Below are 20,004 nucleotides of genomic sequence, written 5' to 3' on the forward strand. Positions count from 1 at the left end.
AGTGGGTGCCTTTGGGTGGGCTGGGAGGCAGGCGGGGTGAGGCCAGGCTACTAATGGGGTCCCCTCTCCTCCACAGCCATCTCAGCTTTTTTGCCTCCAAGCCCAGCCCCACAGCCATGATCCTCAACCTGTGGGAGGCACGGCACTTCCCCAATGGCAACCTCAGCCAGTTGGCTGCAGCAGTGGCTGGACTGGGCCAGCCAAACTCTGGCCTCTTCACCGTGTCAGAGGCTGAATGCTGAGACCAGCCAGGCCCACAACGCCTACACTCTCACCAGCTTTGGCACCCACCAGGGACAGGCAGAAGCCGGACAGGGCCCTTCCCCCCACACCCAGGGAAGCTGTGTGGACAGGCCCCCTCCGGCAGACACTGTCCCTTAACACTGGCCCTTCAGATCCTGCCCACACTTCCACTCCTCCACGGCCTGCCTGGCCAGGCTGGCACTGCCACCTACTCTGGCCCTGCTCAGGCCCCCGGGCCCAGGGTAGACAGTGCCTGGAGCCCAAACCAGGTCCAGCCCATCTGTGTGTGTGTATGTGTGTGTGATGCTACCTCTCCTCCGCCCCTGGTCAGGGGGCCGCATACACACGGGCAGGCACGCACATACTGGGCTTGGGACGTGGCCCCAGAGCTCCTACCTGAGCTGGACCTTATGCAAACATTTCTGTGCCTGCTGGGTAGGGGCACATCTGAGGGGCCTGGCTCCAAGCCTGTAGGACTGAGGGCCACAGCGGATAGGGAACAGCCCTGGATTCAGGCACACGACCACCACATGGCACATGCCCATACATGTCTCGTGTGCTCATCTCACATTCAATCCTCCACACACATCTCATGCCATACACCTGGAGGCCACTCACATCTCTCACAGCCGGTGTCAGTCCACATCTGCCTCTCACATGCTGCCCTTCTCCCACCCACCCAGGGACACCCAATGGCTCCTGCCTGATTTCCCCCTGCCCCCAGCCTCGAGGAACCCTGCCCAATGGGGTGTGTGAATATGCAACGGGAGTCCCAGGCTGGACAATGGCAAGTGTGCGTGCCGTGGCGTGTCCGTTCCTGGGGCTGGCTGGTTCCCCTGTGTGGGGCCTGTCATGTGAAGCTTGTGCCCTGACTCTGTCTTAAGTGCATTTGTGCACTTATATTTGGCCTTATGTACACAGCCTTGCCCGGCCGCCGGGGCGCGTAGGGATTTTAGCAGACGTGAATGTAAATAAATTATATATATATATTGCTAACCCACGTGCTATTTCTCTTCGGGAAAACAAGAGGTTGAGGCCAGTGGCCACAGAGGGGTCACATATGGGCTATCCTGGGAGTCGTGGATGGCTGGGCTGGCTGGAGACAAGTGAGTTCCAGGCCCTGGTCCAGCAAATTCCTAAAGATTCTTCAGACATGGGCCATCTGGGCAAGACGGCAGGCAACAGCAGTGACCAGGGCTGCACCTTTGCCAGATCCGTCCTCCGACTGCAGGAAGGAAACCACACAGCGAGGGGCCAGCTCCCTTACTGTGGCTGCCACCCAGCTAGAGAAGCTGTGAGGGGAGGAGTTGAAGTGAGCCCAGACAAGCCAGGCCCCACCCAGCCATGCTTCCCTTCCCCTTCCAGCACCCAGACTCACTGGGGGTGTAGTTTATAGAGGGTCCCATCAACCCCCACAGACACAGTCAGCTCTTCCAGGCCTCGGTTCTCACGGATCTTCTCTACCATAGCAGCCACACCTGCCCCACAGAGCTTGGCAGCCCGCTGGGACACAGCCTGGCATACCTCCAGGACCATCAGGGCATCATCTGAGGTCAGGGGGAGCCCCAGATCCTCCAAGATGGCTCGGACCTGCCTCAGGGCCAGGCTGTCACTGGAGACAGGAAGGAATAGAGCACAGAGAGGCAGAGTCCTGCATTAGCTCCCCACCTCATGACTTTTCCATTCTCTGGGGTGGACTCCTTTGGGATGTGAAGGGAGATAATACAGGCCTCAGGCACCTTTCAATGTCAGAGAGAAACTTGGTCTTAAAGATGTCCCTGGTCTGAAGGCGCTGGGTCTGCTGGCCACGGAAGAGAACTCCAAGGCTGGTCAAATGCAAGAGGATGTGGCGGACAATCTCCCCCAGGTACATGCCACTGATCATCTTCTCAAACCTGCATGCAAGTGTGTGTGTGCCCAGGGCAAGAGACACCACCAGCTACCATCAACAGGCCAGCCACTAGCAGCCACCCCTGCCCTACCCAGCCCACACCTCTGCTTGCTGGGGTTGATGGATGCCTGGTCCACACTTGCATCGAAGCAGGTGCTGAGCACACCCAGAGAGCCATCATCCCCAAAGGCACCCCACTCCATGTTGATGCACATGTGGCCTGAGTCCCCAGCCACACCCACCACATTCCGGAGCTCTTCCATGTAACAGGCATTGGTGCCAGTCCCTGCAGAGAGGCCAGATGGGGTGGGACCCATTTACTGACACAGATAAGACCCCTCTGAGCCCTGCCCCCACTGAGACAGCTCATTTCCTACCTTTCCATCTCCCCACCCTTACAACCTGTCCCAGGTCCTGGTCTGTCTGCCTTCCTGACATTTCTTCTGCAGACCCTGCTAGCACCAAACCCTCCAAGCCTCCACTTTCCCCCATCAGCAACACCGTCAGTACTCCTATGCTGACTCAGAACACTCCTAAAATGCCTGTCAGTCATGTCACTCCCCTGGGAGATATGTGACTACCCCTCACCATCTGAAGGTGAGAGGCCCAAGCTCAGATTCAGCTTTCTCTGACTGTGACATGCTGTTCTGGGCTCAACTTCTGATAAATGGTCAGTTCTGAGAAATCAGGTGTTTCCCCCTTCCTTATGTGTCTTCCTTTCCCTTCATCCAGCCCCCAGCTGGCCACAGGATAGGTGCTTAATAAAAACTTAGAATCTTGGACTACCTGAAGGACCCTCACAGCTCATTCTCTGTTCCCTGCCCTGGTCCCCACCCAATTCCGAGACCCAAATGCATACTAGGGTGAGTCAGGCACTGCGCCATGCCTTGCCCTCTCTTTTCATCCTCACAACCATTAAGACAGGCATTGTTATTATCTCCATCTTAGAGATGAAGAAACTGAGGCTCTGGTGATTTGCCCAAGGTCACACAGGTGGAAGTGGCAGAGCTAGTATTTCTGCCCAAGTCTGTATGACTCCAAAGCTCAGATTCATTCAACATAAGCACATACTAAGCTCAGAGTGCTTAAGTGATTATGAATCAGTAACTGAGCTGGGCTAGACACCTAAGCTCCAGACTGCCAGCCCAGTAGAGTGTTCCAGGCCCTTTTGGGTCAGGAGGGAATTAAGCCACATCCCCAGTTCCAGTGGAATGTCAGACCTGAGGAATCAACAGGAGACAGTGAATTAACATCAGGCATGGAGGTAAAAAGAGCAGGGCCCTCCTCACCAACAATGAGGCCGACTTCGCAGTGGGGGTCCTCATAGCCACAGGACATCATGGTCCCCACTGTGTCATTGACAATGGCAACCACATTCAGCTCCACTGCCTGTACACAAAAGGACACTGCTAGTTGCTGGGCAACATGGTTGTCACAGTAACCAGTACTGGACCCAGAGGTCTCCACTGCAGAGCGCCCAACTCCGTGTCAGGAAGCAGCAGACCCTTTGCTCCCTTCAAGGCCTGCCACAGCCCCAAAGCACTCCTGGGGCAGACTACTTACCTGTCTGCGCCTGATGGCTTCCCGCAGCAGACACACAACATCTTGGCCCTCGCAGTCTGATGCACTGAAACCCTTCGTCCAGTTCAGGAGGATGCCCTGGGTAGGGCAAGATAGGCAGGAAGATTGGGGGCCCCTTGGAATATCATTTAGCCTCTCCCAAAGCCTGCATCCCATCAGAAGCATATAATTTCCCCACTCCCCAAGCAGGATTCTATGCCCACTCCACCATATGCTTGAGGGACTTGCCCTCTACCCCTTCCAACTCCCTAGGAGGCTTCTGGTGTGAAGAAACCTATTAATAACCATTCTACCTACATATTCTATTATTAGTGCCAGAATACTAGGATGGTCTGAGAGTCTGGTCATTTTAAGATGTCTGCCCAGAAGGAATGGCTCTTCATATTTGGGTTAGGAATGAACACAGCTGTTAAAATGAGCATTGTGTGTGAGAAAGGGCAGAATGGAAAAGGCTCAGAGGTCCAAATGATAACAGATTCTTTTTGACTAGGAGAAGTCACTTGAGAGGAAGGAAATCTAGGAATTAGGAATAGAGCCACATCAATAGGAGATTCACCTGTGTGCCCCATAGTGAAGGACAAATGGAAAAACCAGAACCCAGACACATGGTCAGGATGGGAGGGGACAAGACAGATAAGCTTTTACTGTGAGAATATTGGCCTTAAATTGTGAACTTAGTGATAGGGGCTTGACTACATTTAGGACTGTTCTTTTCTTAGTGTACTTCCTCTGAAGGGAGGGGATGGGGGAATAATTCCACTGCTATTAGGGGAAAATGACAACTCTGCCCAAAGTAGGAACATGGAGAGCAGGCCTGGAAATCTTTGGGGCAGGAGATTTTAGGGATACTAACTGACATTTCCCCCAATATTTCCCTTTGTCCCTTTTCCACATAGCCACAGCTAGAGTGTCCATGCTCATTTTCTCAAAAACAGAAACCAGAGAGAGTGATGGTAAATGAGAGGGAGGGCCAGTTTGGGGGAGACTGTGTCATGAGTAGTAGCAAAGTTTCCCTGTTCCTAGATAAGGGGAAGACTGCTGCTCTGAGAAAGTCACAGTCAGGTTTTGGATTGTTTCCTGAGAAAGGTGTCCCATGCCCTCCGCCTGGGCCACACCTCTGTTAGAGAGGGGAGGGCATAGAAGGGATTTGCATGATCTGAGAGCAAAGGAGGCCTTTGCCCTCCTTCACCACAGAAGGGAAGGTGAGAAGAAGTGGCAGAGTCCAGAAAGCTGGGGCCTGGGTATCTCTGGACTTCCTTGTGTGCCTGGCCATTCTGTACAGCAAGGGACACTGTGAAACCAAGAGAGGCCCCTACCTGAGGCAGGTGGTCCCCAAATTTTAACATTGTTTTCACCTCTCAAATGAATGTGTGCTCAACACAGGAAGTAAGATCAGTTCTAGAAAATTAACAGGACCATGTTTTTGCATATGGAGTCCTACCTGCTTCTTGCACCTTACAAGGAATAATCAAAAGGCATCAGCATGCTCTGCCACCCCAGGAAGGCACCCAACACTAAGCCAGGCATAAAAGGGACACAAGCAAGGCCAGAAAAGGGAGAAAGGACAGAGAAACTGTGCCACCACAAGCCCCTTCAAGAGACAGGAACAAACGCTGCTCCCTGAAATATACCAGGGCTATGGGGGAGACAGCGATGTGTCCCCCATCAGACCTGATCTGGGCCTGATTGCTCCCAAGTGCCCAGACCTAATCCTGGCTCTACTCTCCTACTCATTGCAGCCCCAGAAGTATCTTTATTCCTTTCCACCTCAGGTTTCTTCATGGCCCTGTATTCCAGGCCTCTTCACAAAACCCCTCCATGTGTTCACAGAGGTGATATCCAGGGAAACTGAGGCTGGGTGCAGGCCCAGCCCAGCAGTGCGTTGGGCTATCACCACCCCCTAGCCCAGGACACTTGAAGCCCTCTCCCCTGCCTCCTGCCTACCCCATGAAGGGTACGAGGGTGGAAAACCCTTGGGATGGCTTTTCCTGGCCCTCCCTCCCTCACCTGGTCCAGGCCGAGCTGCCTGCATGGGAAGGAGAAGGTGAAACCCAGGGGAAGGCTCTGCCCACTCAGGCCCTGCTTCTGCTGGAAGTCCACAATGCAGTCCACGATGTGGTCAAAGAGCTGAGGGGTAGGGCAAGTCAGAGGGGTGAGCCATCGCTGGCCCTTCCCCTCCTCCAACATCAGGCCCAGTCTATGAGTACCTGCTGTCCAGAGCCCTGGGCCACGTATTCCGGGATAGAGTAGACCTGGCTGGTGATCTGCACACCTCCAGTAGCAACACGCACCAGAAGGACCCGGAAGTTGGTGCCCCCAAGGTCCAGGGCCAGGAAGTCCCCACGCTCTGTGGGACAAAGACCCTCAGTGCCACGACAGAGCTGGTGGCTCTACCACACTACATACTGTGACCCCGCCAGGAGTCTGTATCCCAGGCCCACACTCAGTCCAGGTCCTTACCACTGCCATTAGGCGTGGCCCGGACATAAGTAGGCAGCATGCGCAGGGAGGAGGCCTCCCCACGGAGCCCCTTGTCCATGGCCTTCCGCATCTGAGCCTGTATCACTGCCAGCTGTTCCCGGTTCAACCGGAAGTCTGCCAGGGTCTCCTCCAGCAGGCGCCGGTGGGCAGCCAGGCGGGCAGCCACAGCAGTTACCATTGCCACGCCCCGGCCGCCCCCATCCACAGAGGGAATGAAGGAGACATCACATTCAGGGACCAGGAGCATCACTGTCTCCTGCAGGACACTGAGGAACCTACACAGACACATACCAGGCATACCCTGGCTTGGCAGTTGGCCTTGACCCCCAGAGCATGCTGAAGCCATGGGCCCCATCACTTCAAATCACTTCAATTCTAAATCCTTCTGAGGACCAACTATGTGTGCTCCCCGCCCGCCCCCTCCCTTTCATACCCAAAGAGAAGCACCTTTAATCTCCTCTGACCTTTTCCGGCACCCTCATCCCCATCTGGCTTCACTCAGGTACCATTCGTACCCATTTCTTTGAACCCATGGTACCAGAGTGGGTGTGTATCTCAAATGCATACATGTTCCTGCTACCTACTCACACAGGATCATGTGTGTGTATTCCCAATACCTGGGGTGTTGCTCAAACACTTGACCTCCAGTGGCCACAGCAATCTGAAGCATCTGCTGCTCCCTACTGTGCTGGAGGCGGAAGAGGACAGCAGCCAGGGCGGCGGCACAGAGCTGGGCAGCCCTTGTGCACACGGCCATGCACACATGCTGCACAATCTTCGCATCCAAGGCCCCCACACTCAGGCCCAAGTCCTGCAGGATAGTGTGCATGCGGGCGGCCCCATCTGAGGGGCTGGAGAGAGGGCACAGGGCATTGCTTTGAGTTCAAGTAGCCCAAAAGATCTCTGCACCCCATGGCTACCTCAGGGACAGAGCATCTTCCCCTCTCCCAAGCTAAGAAACTAGTTGTCTAGGCCCACTTGCTTCCCCCACTCACTCCTCCATCTCAGCCACATGCTTCAGGGGGATGCTGCCTTGGCTCAGCAGGGCAGGAGAGGTGCAGCCACCAAAGAGGACCCCGTGCTGGGTGAGGTGAGCCAGCACCAGCCGCACCAGCTCACCCAAGTATAGGCCTCCAATCATCTTCTCAAACCTGCAGGTGGGAAGGGTATTTGGACAGAGCCTTTCCTAAGCCTTGAACCCACCTGGTCCCACCTCCAAGAACCCCCAAAGAGAAGTCATTTTCTTTGCCAAGATTGGAGGTTTCAGAAGCAAATGGCCTCTTGGGAGACAGGTGGATGTTTACCCAAACGCTGATGCTCCCTCTGGCTTAGGTTAGGTTTAGAGGGGCTCCTGGAGTGTGATAGGACTTAAAAGAGGGCAGGGTACACTTTGCTCAGCTACCCCCAGTCCCAACCCCTGTCAGGGCTCGCCAGAGTCAAGAATAAGTTTGGGCCAAGGGTTGAAAACCCTAGGTTCTAGAATCTTAAGCCTTTCCTTCTTGGAGCCTGGCCAGGAACCCCTGATGCAGTCTGGATACCCTAAAGGCCAGAGTATAGGGTCAGCAGAGAGGTAGGGGAGCAAAACAGTGACAGGGCCTAGAGCAGAAGGTCAAGCCACCTCTGGGCACCAGGATTCAGAGACTCGAGGTCCAGCGTGCGGTCGAAGGTAGTCAGCACTGGCCCCAAGGCCTCATCACCACCGAAGGAACCCCACTCAATGCTGACGCAGACTCGGCCTCGGTCCTCGTCCAGCACCGCCACGTGCCGGGCCTCCTCCATGTAACACGCATTGGTACCAGTGTCTGGCAGGGATGACCCCATCAGGGCCTGTCAGTAGGCAACCATGTTCCCTGCCCACCATAAAAAATGGCCCATGACTCACCTACAACAAGCCCAACCTCACATGGCCCAAGCCCTGGCTCGCAGCCCATCATGGTGCCTACTGTGTCATTCACCACAGCAACCACATCGATGTTGTAGGCCTGGACAATGGAGAGGGCAGAGGTCAAGGCCAACCTGAGTGGGCAAAGTAGGGAACCTGGGGGATGGGTAGGGATGGACCCCTGGCTTTATGGAGACACCCAGAGTCCACAAAACACATATGTTCATATGCCCCACACATTTATGTCATATATACTCTAACCTCCCACCCATCCCCACCCCAACTTTTATTAGCTAGTCCTCCCATCTACACCCCGTTTGGCTCCTCTGCCTCCATCCAGCTCAGGCCTTGGGAGTCTCAGAGGCTCCCAAACTCAGCCAATACCTCCAGAACACCAGTGTTCCCCACAGGACCAGGACCAGGGCGAGCAAGCTGGGCACCTTGACAACTGCACTGTAAGCACCTTCTTGCTCACTCTCATCCAGGCCTAGCTACCCAAGCCTGCTCCTCCCATCCCTGATTTACAGCCATTCTCATAGCACTGAGGTGGTTAGTCCAGATGGATCCAGATCCACCTTTCTTAGGCATCCAGACCTTTGATGCCCTTCTCTGAAACCAGACCTTCCTCCCCAACCCTAGCTTATGCACCTGGCAAACTCTGCTTCAAGTCCCTGCCTAAGCAGGGTGCACCCTTCCCAGTGCCCCCAGTCATCACAACCACCTACTCAACAGGGACAATATTTTGTTGGAATTGTGAGGTCCTTGAGGACAGTCAAGTCTTTTCATCTTTGTTTCCCTTCACGGTCCTGAAACTTTATTTGACCTTTCTTAGCCTCAGTCTCCTAACCTATAAAATGGGAATGGTAGCAGAATTAACCCAGGGTTAAACTAGGTAAAGGAAATAACCAGAGAAGGAAAGCAGGCCTTCCCAGAAGCACAAGCACAGCCTCTGTATACCAAGCCACATGGGCAGCCCTCTCATCATCCTTGCCTCCACTCACCCCCTGCCTCTGGATGGCATCTCGCAGCAACTGGACTACATCCTGGCCTTCTACACCACTGCACCTAAAACCTTTGGTCCAGGAAATGAGGGTGCTCTGGGGGCAGAAAAGCCAGGTTATTCCAATAGCCTTCACAGGGTTGTAACCCACTGTCCCCATGCCCTCTCTGCCTTACCCTGTCCAGGCCAGTCTGGTGACAAGGGAAGGAGAAGCTGAACCCAAGCTGTAGACCCTGATTGCCCACAGGGAGTGTATCCAGGAACTTAGAAAGGCAGCAGGCGGCAAAGTCAAAGAGCTGTGGGATAGGTGGGTGTCTCAGCTCTGCTAACTGGACCCCAGCTGCCCAGCCAGGCCCCAGAGACTGGGCAATGAGAGCTCACCTGCTGACCAGGACCCAGCATCACCTCTTGGGGGATTACAAACTCCTGGCTCTGGGGCTCCATGCTGTGCCCCTCAGTGCCAGTCAGGGTCACCCACAGAACACGCAGTGAGGCTCCTGTGGCCCCCAGCTCCAGTACCACAAAGTCTCCTTCCTCTGGGAGCAAACAGATCACAGAAAACCATGCAGCTGGCAAGACCAAACCCTCTGCCTCCCAGAAACATTCCCAAGGCCTGCAAAGTCCCATCAAGGGAACTTAAGAGTTGGGAACCTTAGAGACAGGGATAGGGATAAGGAACTCACCCCTCCCCGAGATCAGAACCCTCTTCCCAGGCCTGGCAACCTTAGTCTATGCCACCCACCAGTGCCATGTGGGATGGACCCCACATATGTGGGCAACATTCGGACAGCAGGAGCAGGGCTGGTCTGTCCCCCAAGTGCCTGCTCCATGGAGCCCAGGAGGCTGGTTTGAATTTGCTGCAGCTGTGGCTCCGTCACCTTGAACTGCTGCAGGCAATCCTGCACCTGGGGAGAAACAGGCCAACAGCTGCATGGGAGTCCCATTGGCCTAGCCAAGTTCCCTACTCCTGTCAGGACAGAGGCCAGCCCTCCCCAGATGGCACCTCCCTCACCAGTTCAGCATAGCACCCCTCCCTCAGCTTCCTCAGGGGATGGCCAGAGCCTTGCCTGTGCCCTCTCTGAGCCTTGCTGCCCTCCCCAGCACCTGCCCAGACCCACTCCTCTCCTCTTCATGCACCCTGGCTCTCTTGCCACTCACAACCTGCACCCAGCTCCTGCATCCTCAGAAGGCTCCTTTCTGGATGAAAGACCCACCCACTTCCTCTTCCTGCTCCATTCTTCATGGCTCCTTCTCACTACCCATACCCCCTCCCCTCTACTTCTTTGAATTCAGTGTTTGGCAAGGCCTCTCTCCTGTCACACCATGACTAATTCACTCTGGCTCCCCAGTATCCAGAAGCAAGCTGCTCAGTGAGTTGTCCTTGAATGAGCAAATGAGTGAAAAAAATGTGTGAACAAACTTCAAATTCAGGTTCTAGCCACTTGACTCTGGAATCTGAGCAAGCTCAGTCCAGGAGACTTTGGAGGCTACTCTGGAGGACAGTCCTTCCATTAGTTGGCCATCCTTCCCACAGACATTGATTGAGACCCTACTACATGCCAGCACTATTCTAAGCACTTCATACTGCAGAACCAGACAAGTCCTGCTCTTGTGGGATTCCAGTGTAGGGGAAAGAAAATAAGCAAATAAACATATAATGTGGTTCTAGTACTAATGACAGCTGTTAAAAAAAAAAAAGGCAGGGATAGTAGTCCAAGAATGACCTGGAGAAGAAGAGGTATTTTTAGATATGGTCAGGGAAGGTGTCCCTGAGGAGGTGACCTAAGTAAAGGTAACAAGCCCTTTGAGGATCTGGGGAAAGAGCATAAAGGGATTTTCTTCAGAGTGAGGGGTTGGATGTGAGGGAAGACTGGGCCAGAGGTGCATCAGGATGAAAGGAGGGTTGGGAGTGGGCAGGCAGGGAAAGCAGAAGATGGGACACACCAGGTTCTTTGCTACCACAAATCCATTGCAGGGAGCTTAAGAAGAGCCCCAGTACCTCACCTCTGTGTGGAAACCTCCCCTGACAGCCTCTGGGCCATTCTTAAGTGGTCCCAGCAGCCTCCCTGTGTTTCTTGGACAGTCCCAGTCCACAGTTCATTCTCCTGGGACCTAGCCCATCCCAATGCCCACCACTGCCTGTCCCCACACTAGGCAAGAATTCAAGCCCTGCTGCCCTACAATAGAACCGTATCTGTAAAGTAACCACTGAGTAACTCATGGATACTCCTGTAATGTAACTCCTGGATAAGGAGGCAGGGAGAGCCAGGGAAGAGGCTGCCCACTGAGGGAGATGGGGGTCAGTCAGTCCCATCCCTGCTTTAGGAAGAGAATTGGAAACAGATCCCTCAGGAGGCAAGTGATCCTAACTGGAGTGCCAGATGCTCAGTTCCATGTTTACATTATAGCAAATGCTTCTAACAGCTATACATGCTAGGAATTATTCCTATGCTACAAATGAGGAAACTGAAGCCCAGAGAGGGAGAATCATCTGCCTAACCCAAGCAGCTATTAAGAGGAAGGGTGGATTGATTTGAAATAAGATCTGACTGCATAAAATGTTTCTACATAAATGTGAAGCTTTATGAAAACTAGTAATTTCACCTGAAAAAAAAACAAAGCTGGTGAAGGTTGCAGCAAAAAACCCCATAGGACCTGGGATGAAAAAGTTTGCGTCTGAGTCCCCACCCTACCACTTCCTGGCTGTGTGGCCCTAAGCAAGTTAAACCTCTTTCTGAAGTAACAGTCACCTGTTGTGCAAAACCAAAAGAAGCCACCAATGTCAAGGGCCGTGTCTTGTTCATGGCTCTATCTCAGGGCCACGCAGAGTGGCCGGCTCAAGACAGGCACTCTGGAAGGATTTTTTTTGATTGAGTGGTTGTGATGGCATAAGAATGAAAGGTGGTAATATGTGTGAAAGTGTAAACTGCTGTTCAGATGTGAGGGTGTTATATTATTGCTTATTGACAATAGCAGAGTTAAGGGAAAGTTGATGGCCTGAGCAGACTGATGTTTTTTTTCCTTTTCCTCCCAGGTGCAGTGAGAGAAGTAAATAGGAGAAGGCAGAAGCCTCAAGAAAGAGAGGACTTCTTTGGCCAATTGTGGTGGGCATGCAGCAGCCAGGAAAAGCTACTGGAGTCTCCCCACAACCTCTCCCAAGAAGACTAGGAAGAGACCTCAGCCAGGAGAGCAAGGAACAAAGCATTAGAGAGGTGAATCCAAATGGCTTCAATGCTGGCTTCTCTGACCAATTTGCATGGGCTAAACCACACACTCTACAGACCCTGAGAGCCCCATCATCTCACCTGCTCACAGAGGAGCAATTTTCTCCTCTGTCAAGCAGGAACAGAAAGAGCACCCACTTCTCAGAAATGCTGCTAGCACTAAGAAGACAGTAGACACAAAGGGGTGGAACAGTGGCTGGCCCATAAGACATACTCAGTGAAATGTTGGTTCCCTTCCTCAGAGCATAAGTATGACCTGCCTGCAGAGCTGATTCCATGTCCCCTCCGGTGACTAAACAGACCTGGGAAGGAGTCTGGAAGGGAGTCTGTGACAGGACAGGGCTCTGACCACATGTGGTTAACTAACCTCCTTAGATCACTGTGTTAAGGGGAGCCAAGAGTGAGCCCTGTGTTACTGAGGGAGACCCAAGGCCACAGGAAACTTGGCATTCCTGTGAAGTCCCCCAAAGCCAAAGGGAACTGTCTTTAAGTTACAGATGTGTGCAATGGAGCCAGCAGGGCAGATGTGGGACCTAGCAGGTCAGGCACCACGGTCCAGTCATTGTTCACTTCTGTGACCCAGCTATGTTCACACAGAGGAAATGTTTATAGTAGTGTCTGGGGCAGATGTTGGACAAGGGTGAAGTGGGTGCATGAGCTGCAGTGAGGGGTAACATCCAACAGATGTCAGGATGGGCTGGAAAACTAAAGAAACTGCAGGAAACAAACTGAGGACACTTTCAGGGGTGCCCCATTGGTGCAGGTCCGTTATCTCCATTAGCTTACTTAATCCTTCAAGTGGGTAGGAGGATTAGACTATATTTTCCTCTATTCCTGATGAAGAAACAGAGACTAAGAAATATGAAGTGACTTACACAAGTGTTTCCTGCTCGAGGGTGTGGTATGCAAGGGCTTGTAAATCTTGGTTAAGGTGACAGAGAGAGAAAGTCACTCAGATAACCTGAGGCATATGGACTATGCTGCAAAATAGCCTCCAAGTTGAGTTCAGCACCAAAATCATGTCTGTGTGACTGACCACGGTGGCCGTGTTAAGGGAGGGAGATGTGCAGGAGCGACCGGAATAACAGGGAAAGGAAAGGCCTGAAGAACCCAGTTCTCTATCAGAAAACCCCAAGATGGCCCTTTCTAAACTGCATCAACCCATTTGCCATGCAGGGGTGGTGTCTGTGTGGCAAGGCAGCAAAAGCAATGTTTGGAATTGAAACACCTCAGCTCAAGCTCCTGTCATGCCTTAAACTCAAGTCATCTCTCTAAACCCTCACTTTCTCAGCTGCAAACTGAGGAGATAATCCCCACCTTGCAGTCATGTGAAGCCTTGAAGGAGATAGTTACCAGATTAAATATGAAATGTTTGGCAAACTGGAAAAGGCTGCATTGGTGTGAGCCCAACAACCCACAACATCTTCACCTGATTCTGCTCTTGACAGCCTTGAGTAGGCATGAGACAGAAAACAGTGCTGAACTTACCAGCTCAGAGCTGTCTGAGGGGCACAGCAAACTGTCCTGGGGACAGCCAGGGGTTCCTTCCCCTTGCTGCAACCCTACAGGCCCAATGGAGTCCATGTGGTTCCACAATGGGGCGTGGCCACCTATGGGAGGAAAGGGACAGCCTGGGTAAACCACATACTCTACAGTCCCTCAGAGGCTGTGACCCAGACCCTTACCTTTCTTCCTTCTGGAGAGTACCAGGAGAGTGAGAACCTCTGACCACCAAAGATACTTTAGTAATCAGCCAGAAAGCCCTCATTTTCCAGAAGCAAGTACAACAAGAAAGGTTGAGAAGGCTGATTTCTAATCTTGGTGCAATGCATTCACTATGTCATCCATTCACATTTACTGATGCCTGTGCTGGATGCTGGAGTACAGATGAAGCAGACCTAGGCTTCACTCTCAGGAACCTCACAGCCTTACCAACTATCACGGTATAGTTAACACAGACAGCAAGAGATAGACATACTACTGTGCTTGGGAGTTCAGCGACATTCTAGAGGTCTGGAACAAAGGTATGAGGTAAAAATGGGCCAAAAACCTGCTGGAGAAGCAGACAGGCTGGACTATGTATGGCCTTAATCCCAAGCTAAGTGTGTGAATTTCTTCCTAAAGGGAGACATGGAAATGGTGGATCTGTACTTCAGAAAGAGATTTTTCAGAAAGGGGCACAACTTTGGGAAAATCATTTATGACTTCTTTGAATTCAGTTTCTTCACCTGCAAGGGGAAATAATACCTACCTTTACAAGGCTGTTGTGAGAATTAAGTGGAATAACACATGAAAAAATACTTCAGGAAATTTAGTGTGCAACATGAGCATTGGCTGGCTCATGGGTGGGTTTTGCAAGGTGCAATGATGCAGTACAGAGAGCCCTGTGCTCAGAGTTAGATTCAGCTCTCCACAAAGCAGCAGTACCGGGTCTCTAAAGTCTTGGGGCCTAATTTTCTTCATCTGCCAAATGCGGACCAACATATATCAAAGGGCTGTGTGGGGCAAATGAGACTACGAGAGCAAAAGAATCTTGCTCAGAGTATGCCTTCAGATTTACTTAGTTGAATCTGAATTGAAACTCTATAAGCCTCAATTTCCTCTTCTGTAACAGGACAAAAATTCAGTTCTGGTGTGGATTAAAGAGTTAATGGTTCTTTTCTCTGCATACTGTAGAGGACTGTAGAAATGTCAGGTATTTTGCCCATTCAAGCTAGAGGTGGTATTGCTGTTCCAGGCAGTTCCCAAGGGAGACTTCAGCGATTCAGGCACCCTTCAGGGGTGGAGGAAAAGGGAAATGCATTGGAGGGCTCAAGATGAACAGAAGGCATCTGTCCATTGAATCACTCCATCTCTCTTCCTGTAACATCAGAATTTGGGGAATGATACCTTCCTACCCCTGCAACCCCTCTTCACCTTCCACTCCCATCACACCCATGAATTAGCCCTTCCTGTGGTTACCTATGGTCTCCTGACTGCCCAATCCCACCCAGCCTTTTCCTCAGTCCTCACCCTTCCTGCCCTTTCAGGGATGAAAAGCCATAAACATTCTCTTGCAAAATTCTTTTGTCCTTGGCCTCAACAGCCAGTTTCTCCTGGGCCTCCTTCCTGAGTCTCTCATAGTCTTCAGAACTCCTCTCCTCTCCCCTTAAACAATTGGGCTTCCAGGTTTCTGAACATAACCCTCTTCTCTACACTCCCTCTTTATCTCACTCACTGCCAAGTTTGACTAAACTGCTATGTGAGGGCTCCCAAATCTACCCCAATCTTGAGCCAAATCCCAAATTCCAACAGTCAGTTAGACATCACTCTCCAGATGCTGGAGGGCCTCCTCATACTCAATGGTCAGCCACATTTATTTCCTCCTTTACTTTTTCCCATGAAACTCTTCTCCTGCCCTCCACCTTGGCTGGAGGTGTCAAGGCTGCTCACACACGCAGCTCTCTGAGTTGCCTGCAGCAATCCCTGACCCTCACCTCCTCTATACAAGCATGTCTCAAGCTCAAAGAGCTGAGAAGAGAAAGAGCTCTTCTATGTGTCCCCTTCTCCTGGTTCTCATGGCCCTAGACTCTCCTCCCATTTGATTATTCCAAAAGCCTCCTGATACTTCTGCTCATCTCCAGATGTTCACCTCCCTGCCTCACCAACTCCCAATACATCACTGGAGTGACTGTACAAAAATAGATTTTATCAGGTCATTCCCCAGCTCTATCTCCCCTAGGAAAGGAAGTAAACTTTCATAACATTGTGATGGCTCCCACTGCAGAAAAAAATTTCCAAAACCCTTTATCACAGTATTGCAACCCCTTCACACTGTCCTCAACCCAAGCTTCCTCTCTTGCTACCCCCTTTTATACTCCGGCCACATTGACTATAAGCCTTCTCCTATCTCTTGCTGTCCAGCTTTTGTTCATGGTGTTCCTCAAGCTTGGAATTGCCGAGTCATCTCTGCATCTCCTGTCCAGCACAGCATTTGGCATAGGGAGGTACTAGTACAGCTTGGAAAAACTGGGGATGGGGGCAGGGGTAGGGGGTGTTCTTACTCAGAGAACCAAGGAATCGGTTTCTAACAAATCTTCTTGAAGTCATATATACCTACACTCAATTTCTAAATCTGTCAAATGGGAATGTTAGATCGCTCCACCGAAGTCACAGGTCTGCTTCAAGGATAAAATGGGGTAACTGATTTATAATCTTTGGAAAGGCCAGGGCTACACATGGGGTGAGCTTTCACTCTCCTTTTGAGGCCCAGCTAGCTCATTCATTCCCTCTTCCATTCGACATTTAACACTTCTATATGCCCGACTGAAGTTTCCCCCAAGAAAGCACAGTATTCACATTCCTGATAAATGTGTTCATGTCTGCCTCTTCTAGCCGACTCCCTGTGGGGAGGGACATATCTTCCCCCTACCACCACCACTAGATCCCAAGAACCCAGCCCAGGGTCGGCATACATTTGAATAACTGTAAACCTCTGGGCTTAGCTCAGCTCGGTCAGCTGCATGGAGTGAGCCTTCCTTCTGAAAGATATCACAAGGACCCCTGCAGAGGGTGGGGGCCACCATCAAGGAACAGCTGAGTTCGTTTTTCCAGCTTTCATTCTTCCAGTGTGGGCCAAACAGGACAGATGAGGACAAGAGGCCGGGGCTGAGGCAGGCAGGAATTAGACACAGGAGGCTCTTACCGGGAAGCAGCAGCAGTTGTTCAATCTTCTCAGGCCTGAGCTCTTCTCTCTCAGTGTGAGGCATCACACTGACCTGGTTTGCACCCAAAAGTGAAACTCACAGGTGACCTGAGTTATTATGTCCCACCCTCTTCCTCAGCCACCACTTACTAGACACCAGCTAATTCAGGAAGGTGCACTTCCTTCTGAGTCTGCCCTAAGAAGAGTCCGGAGTAGGCAGGGCCATCATGCAAACTTAAGCAAGACCACAGGAAGTTGGAGCCCTGAACTAGGTTAAGGACCCTGGGACGTCCCCTTTGCAATGCTGGGAGTTCCATCTATTTTACAAACACTCCAGAGTCTGAGTTTTGAGGTGGTAGCTCACCTTTGGAAAGGAGCTGGAGGAGCCTAAACTAAGAAATATGCAGTACAATGGACAATGTTCCAAAATGTGGAAGTTCTGAGTGAGAGGCAATACAGGAACACAAGAGGAAGAGACTAACTCTGCCCTAGAGTGGGCAGGGCAAGCTGAGGAGGCTGAACCTTGAAGGAAGAACAGCAGTATGCTGCCAGAAGTGGTCCTTGATAAAGAGAACATGTATGAAATCATAGAGCACAAGCCACTTTAACAGAATGGGGTGCAGCTCCAAGGGTATGAAGAGGATACATGTAGGTAGGAATATATGGTGGAAAGAGGTGGCAGCTAGACTGTAGAATCTGGCCTTAGTCTGTAGGCCAGCGGGGAAGAGTAGGTTCACACTGTGGGTCTTCTTTACTGGGAAGAGAAAAGGAGTCCTAGACTGCAGTGGAGCTGTTGGCCACCAAGCTCATTTTTCCCTGAACTAGTCTTGAATGCATAGAATCTTGAGGTTTCACTGTGTCCATTGCCATGGTCCTGAATAATCGTGTCCCTGTAAATTCTTACAATGAAAACCTAATGCCCATGGTGATGGTATTAAGAGGTGAGGCTTTTGGGAAGTGATTAGGTCATTAAGGCTAGAGCCCTAATGAATGTAATTAATGCCCTCATAAGAGGCTCCAGAGAGCTCCTTTGCCCCTTCTGCCATGTGAAGTTGGCAGTCAGCAATCTGGAAAAGGGCCCTCACCAATGTGTGCTGGCATCCTGATCTCAGAGTTCTAGCCTCCAGAACTGTGAGAAATAAATGTATGTTGTTTATAAGCCACTCAGTCTGTATTATACTGTTATAGCAGTCCAAACACTAGAATACTCATCATGGTGGGAGACTAGACAAAGTGTACCAACTTTTACTGCAGGGAAATTAGTGAGCAGATAGTTTAAAACTTTGGGCTATCACATCAGCAGTAACCCTACCATTATCCACAGATAGTAAATGACCTCTACACGACACCAGGCTAGAGACCAGGGACAGTGGCTCTTCTATCAGTGTTGCCATGACTCAGCCTGGAAACATGCCACGTCAGCCCTGCTACACAGTTCATGGGTATCAATCAGACATACAGGCTCTGAAAGCCAGGGAAACTGGGGATGGGGATGGAGAGGACAGAGTGACTGTCATCCACAACATAACATCCTGCCTAGCCTGGGGCCCAGTTCTCTCAGGTTTGTTTAGTTGGGAGAATATGGAACTGAACATGAAAGGCCCAGTTGACTCACGCTGACAGCCAGAGTCTGTAATTAGCTGAGCAAGTTGAGGATATGTGCCTGACAGGCAATGCCAGGGATCTTCAACTGCATTTCTGTAAGTCCTGTGTCAATTTCCCCAGAAGCAGTGGTCTTAGCACCCTACACAGTATCAGGGAAGGTCTGTGTCAGGGCCTAGTGAGGGTGGAGGTAGCCTGGACTTGACATCTGTGAGCAGCTGTGACAACCTGGGTGTGGGAGAGGCATAGCAATGGCCAGCAATTCTCTTCAGACACCAGAAGGCCACTGATCAACAAGGGGAAGGACAAGTCCTGACAAGGCTCCCTCACAGCCCCTTAGTGAGTTCCCCCAGCTGTCCAGAGGAAACTAAGGAATAAGGAGCAGTGGTTAGCTGGGGGTAAGGTGGTCTGGGCTGGAAGCCAGGCCCTCCCTGATCTGAGCTTCTCACAGACTTGCTTCTTACAGTTGATGCTGCCTCAAAGCGAGGCACACAGGCCCTCACTAAATTCTCCACCATTCCCTCCACACCTTTTAGTCTGGATGTGCCTTGCAGCTCTCCTATACTCATCAAACTGCTTCTTACTGTTAGGTCTTATTCATGCTCATCTGTCTGGAATGACTATTTGCTGTCTCTAGCCTTTTCACCTAATTTTTCTTCATCCTTTAAATTTCATATCTCGGTCATCACAGATGCCGGGGAGCCTTCCTTGACAAGCTTTTCCTGGCCCTGACCCCAAATGAGTGTGGCCTATTGATCCCATAATGTCTAGGATTCCCTTTTATCATTGCATTAACAACAGTCTATTACAATCATCTGTTTAGGTCTAACTCCTTCCCACCCCTCACTGTACTATGGCTCCCAGAGAATGTTTCTTATTCATCTTTGGAGCCCCAGGGCCCAGTTCTAGACCTGACCTGGAATAGGTATCATTAATTTTTGTTAAATTGAATAACCCTCCCACAACCTCAATAGTCCAGGGCTTTTGAAACTGAGAGGAAATAAATATCCTCTTCTTGCTTTCCTGGTGCATACGGCTTTGGCAGCCTTTCCACTCTGGGTTTATACATTCTTCCATCTTCCCACTAGTAGTATCATCCACCTACTACCTATCTTCCTTCCCCTCTCTCCAGTTGCCATCTGCTAAATCAACTTAGAGCCAAAGCTGCTCTGCCTCACAGGTGAGAATGAGCCCATCCAAACTTAAAATTTCCATTGAGCTTTGTGACTCAAGTGGGATGTAGGAGGTAGTGTAGTACAGTACAGAATGCATCAGCTCTGGTGTCAGACCTGTGTTTGAATTACACCCCATTTACCAGTTCTATGATCTTAGGCAAATTTCTTCACTTCTCTGAGCTTGTTTTCCATGTTTAAAACAGAGAGATTAATTTCCCCATAGGATGTCCCTTAGGTGAGT

At 51.2% G+C, this 20,004-nt stretch overlaps 2 protein-coding genes across 9 annotated transcripts in view; one reads left to right on the forward strand and one right to left on the reverse strand.

Moving 5' to 3' along the window:
* The window catches only part of UNC5A (unc-5 netrin receptor A), a 59,280-nt gene extending 58,041 nt beyond the window's left edge, over positions 1 to 1,239 (forward strand). For all 3 annotated transcript variants that reach the window (XM_036884766.2, XM_036884767.2, XM_036884768.2), the window contains one exon: positions 77 to 1,239. In XM_036884766.2, the coding sequence (XP_036740661.2) occupies positions 77 to 242 (166 nt within the window). In that variant the 3' untranslated portion in view covers positions 243 to 1,239. The remainder of the gene's footprint in view (positions 1 to 76) is intronic.
* HK3 (hexokinase 3) lies at positions 1,210 to 19,235 on the reverse strand. Of its 6 annotated transcripts, none has more exons than XM_036884759.2 (19): positions 16,987 to 19,235; positions 13,791 to 13,912; positions 9,821 to 9,983; positions 9,460 to 9,614; positions 9,255 to 9,374; positions 9,080 to 9,175; positions 8,079 to 8,178; positions 7,815 to 7,998; positions 7,192 to 7,347; positions 6,814 to 7,047; positions 6,176 to 6,471; positions 5,923 to 6,062; positions 5,723 to 5,842; positions 3,698 to 3,793; positions 3,424 to 3,523; positions 2,237 to 2,420; positions 1,983 to 2,138; positions 1,622 to 1,855; positions 1,210 to 1,468 (listed from the first exon to the last, which is right to left on the reverse strand). In XM_036884759.2, the coding sequence occupies exons 1-19, from the start codon at positions 17,048 to 17,050 to the stop codon at positions 1,309 to 1,311; spliced, it is 2,880 nt and encodes a 959-aa protein (XP_036740654.2). In that variant the 5' UTR covers positions 17,051 to 19,235; the 3' UTR covers positions 1,210 to 1,308. The 6 variants fall into 6 exon arrangements, with proteins under 6 accessions (XP_036740654.2, XP_036740655.2, XP_036740651.2 ...); XM_036884760.2 differs by having other exon boundaries at positions 1,210 to 1,535; XM_036884756.2 differs by having other exon boundaries at positions 3,355 to 3,523.
* Positions 19,236 to 20,004: the final 769 nt, after the last annotated feature.

Source organism: Manis pentadactyla, chromosome 2 (assembly GCF_030020395.1).
Source record: "Manis pentadactyla isolate mManPen7 chromosome 2, mManPen7.hap1, whole genome shotgun sequence".
In the NCBI taxonomy this organism is placed as follows: Eukaryota; Metazoa; Chordata; class Mammalia; order Pholidota; family Manidae; genus Manis; species Manis pentadactyla.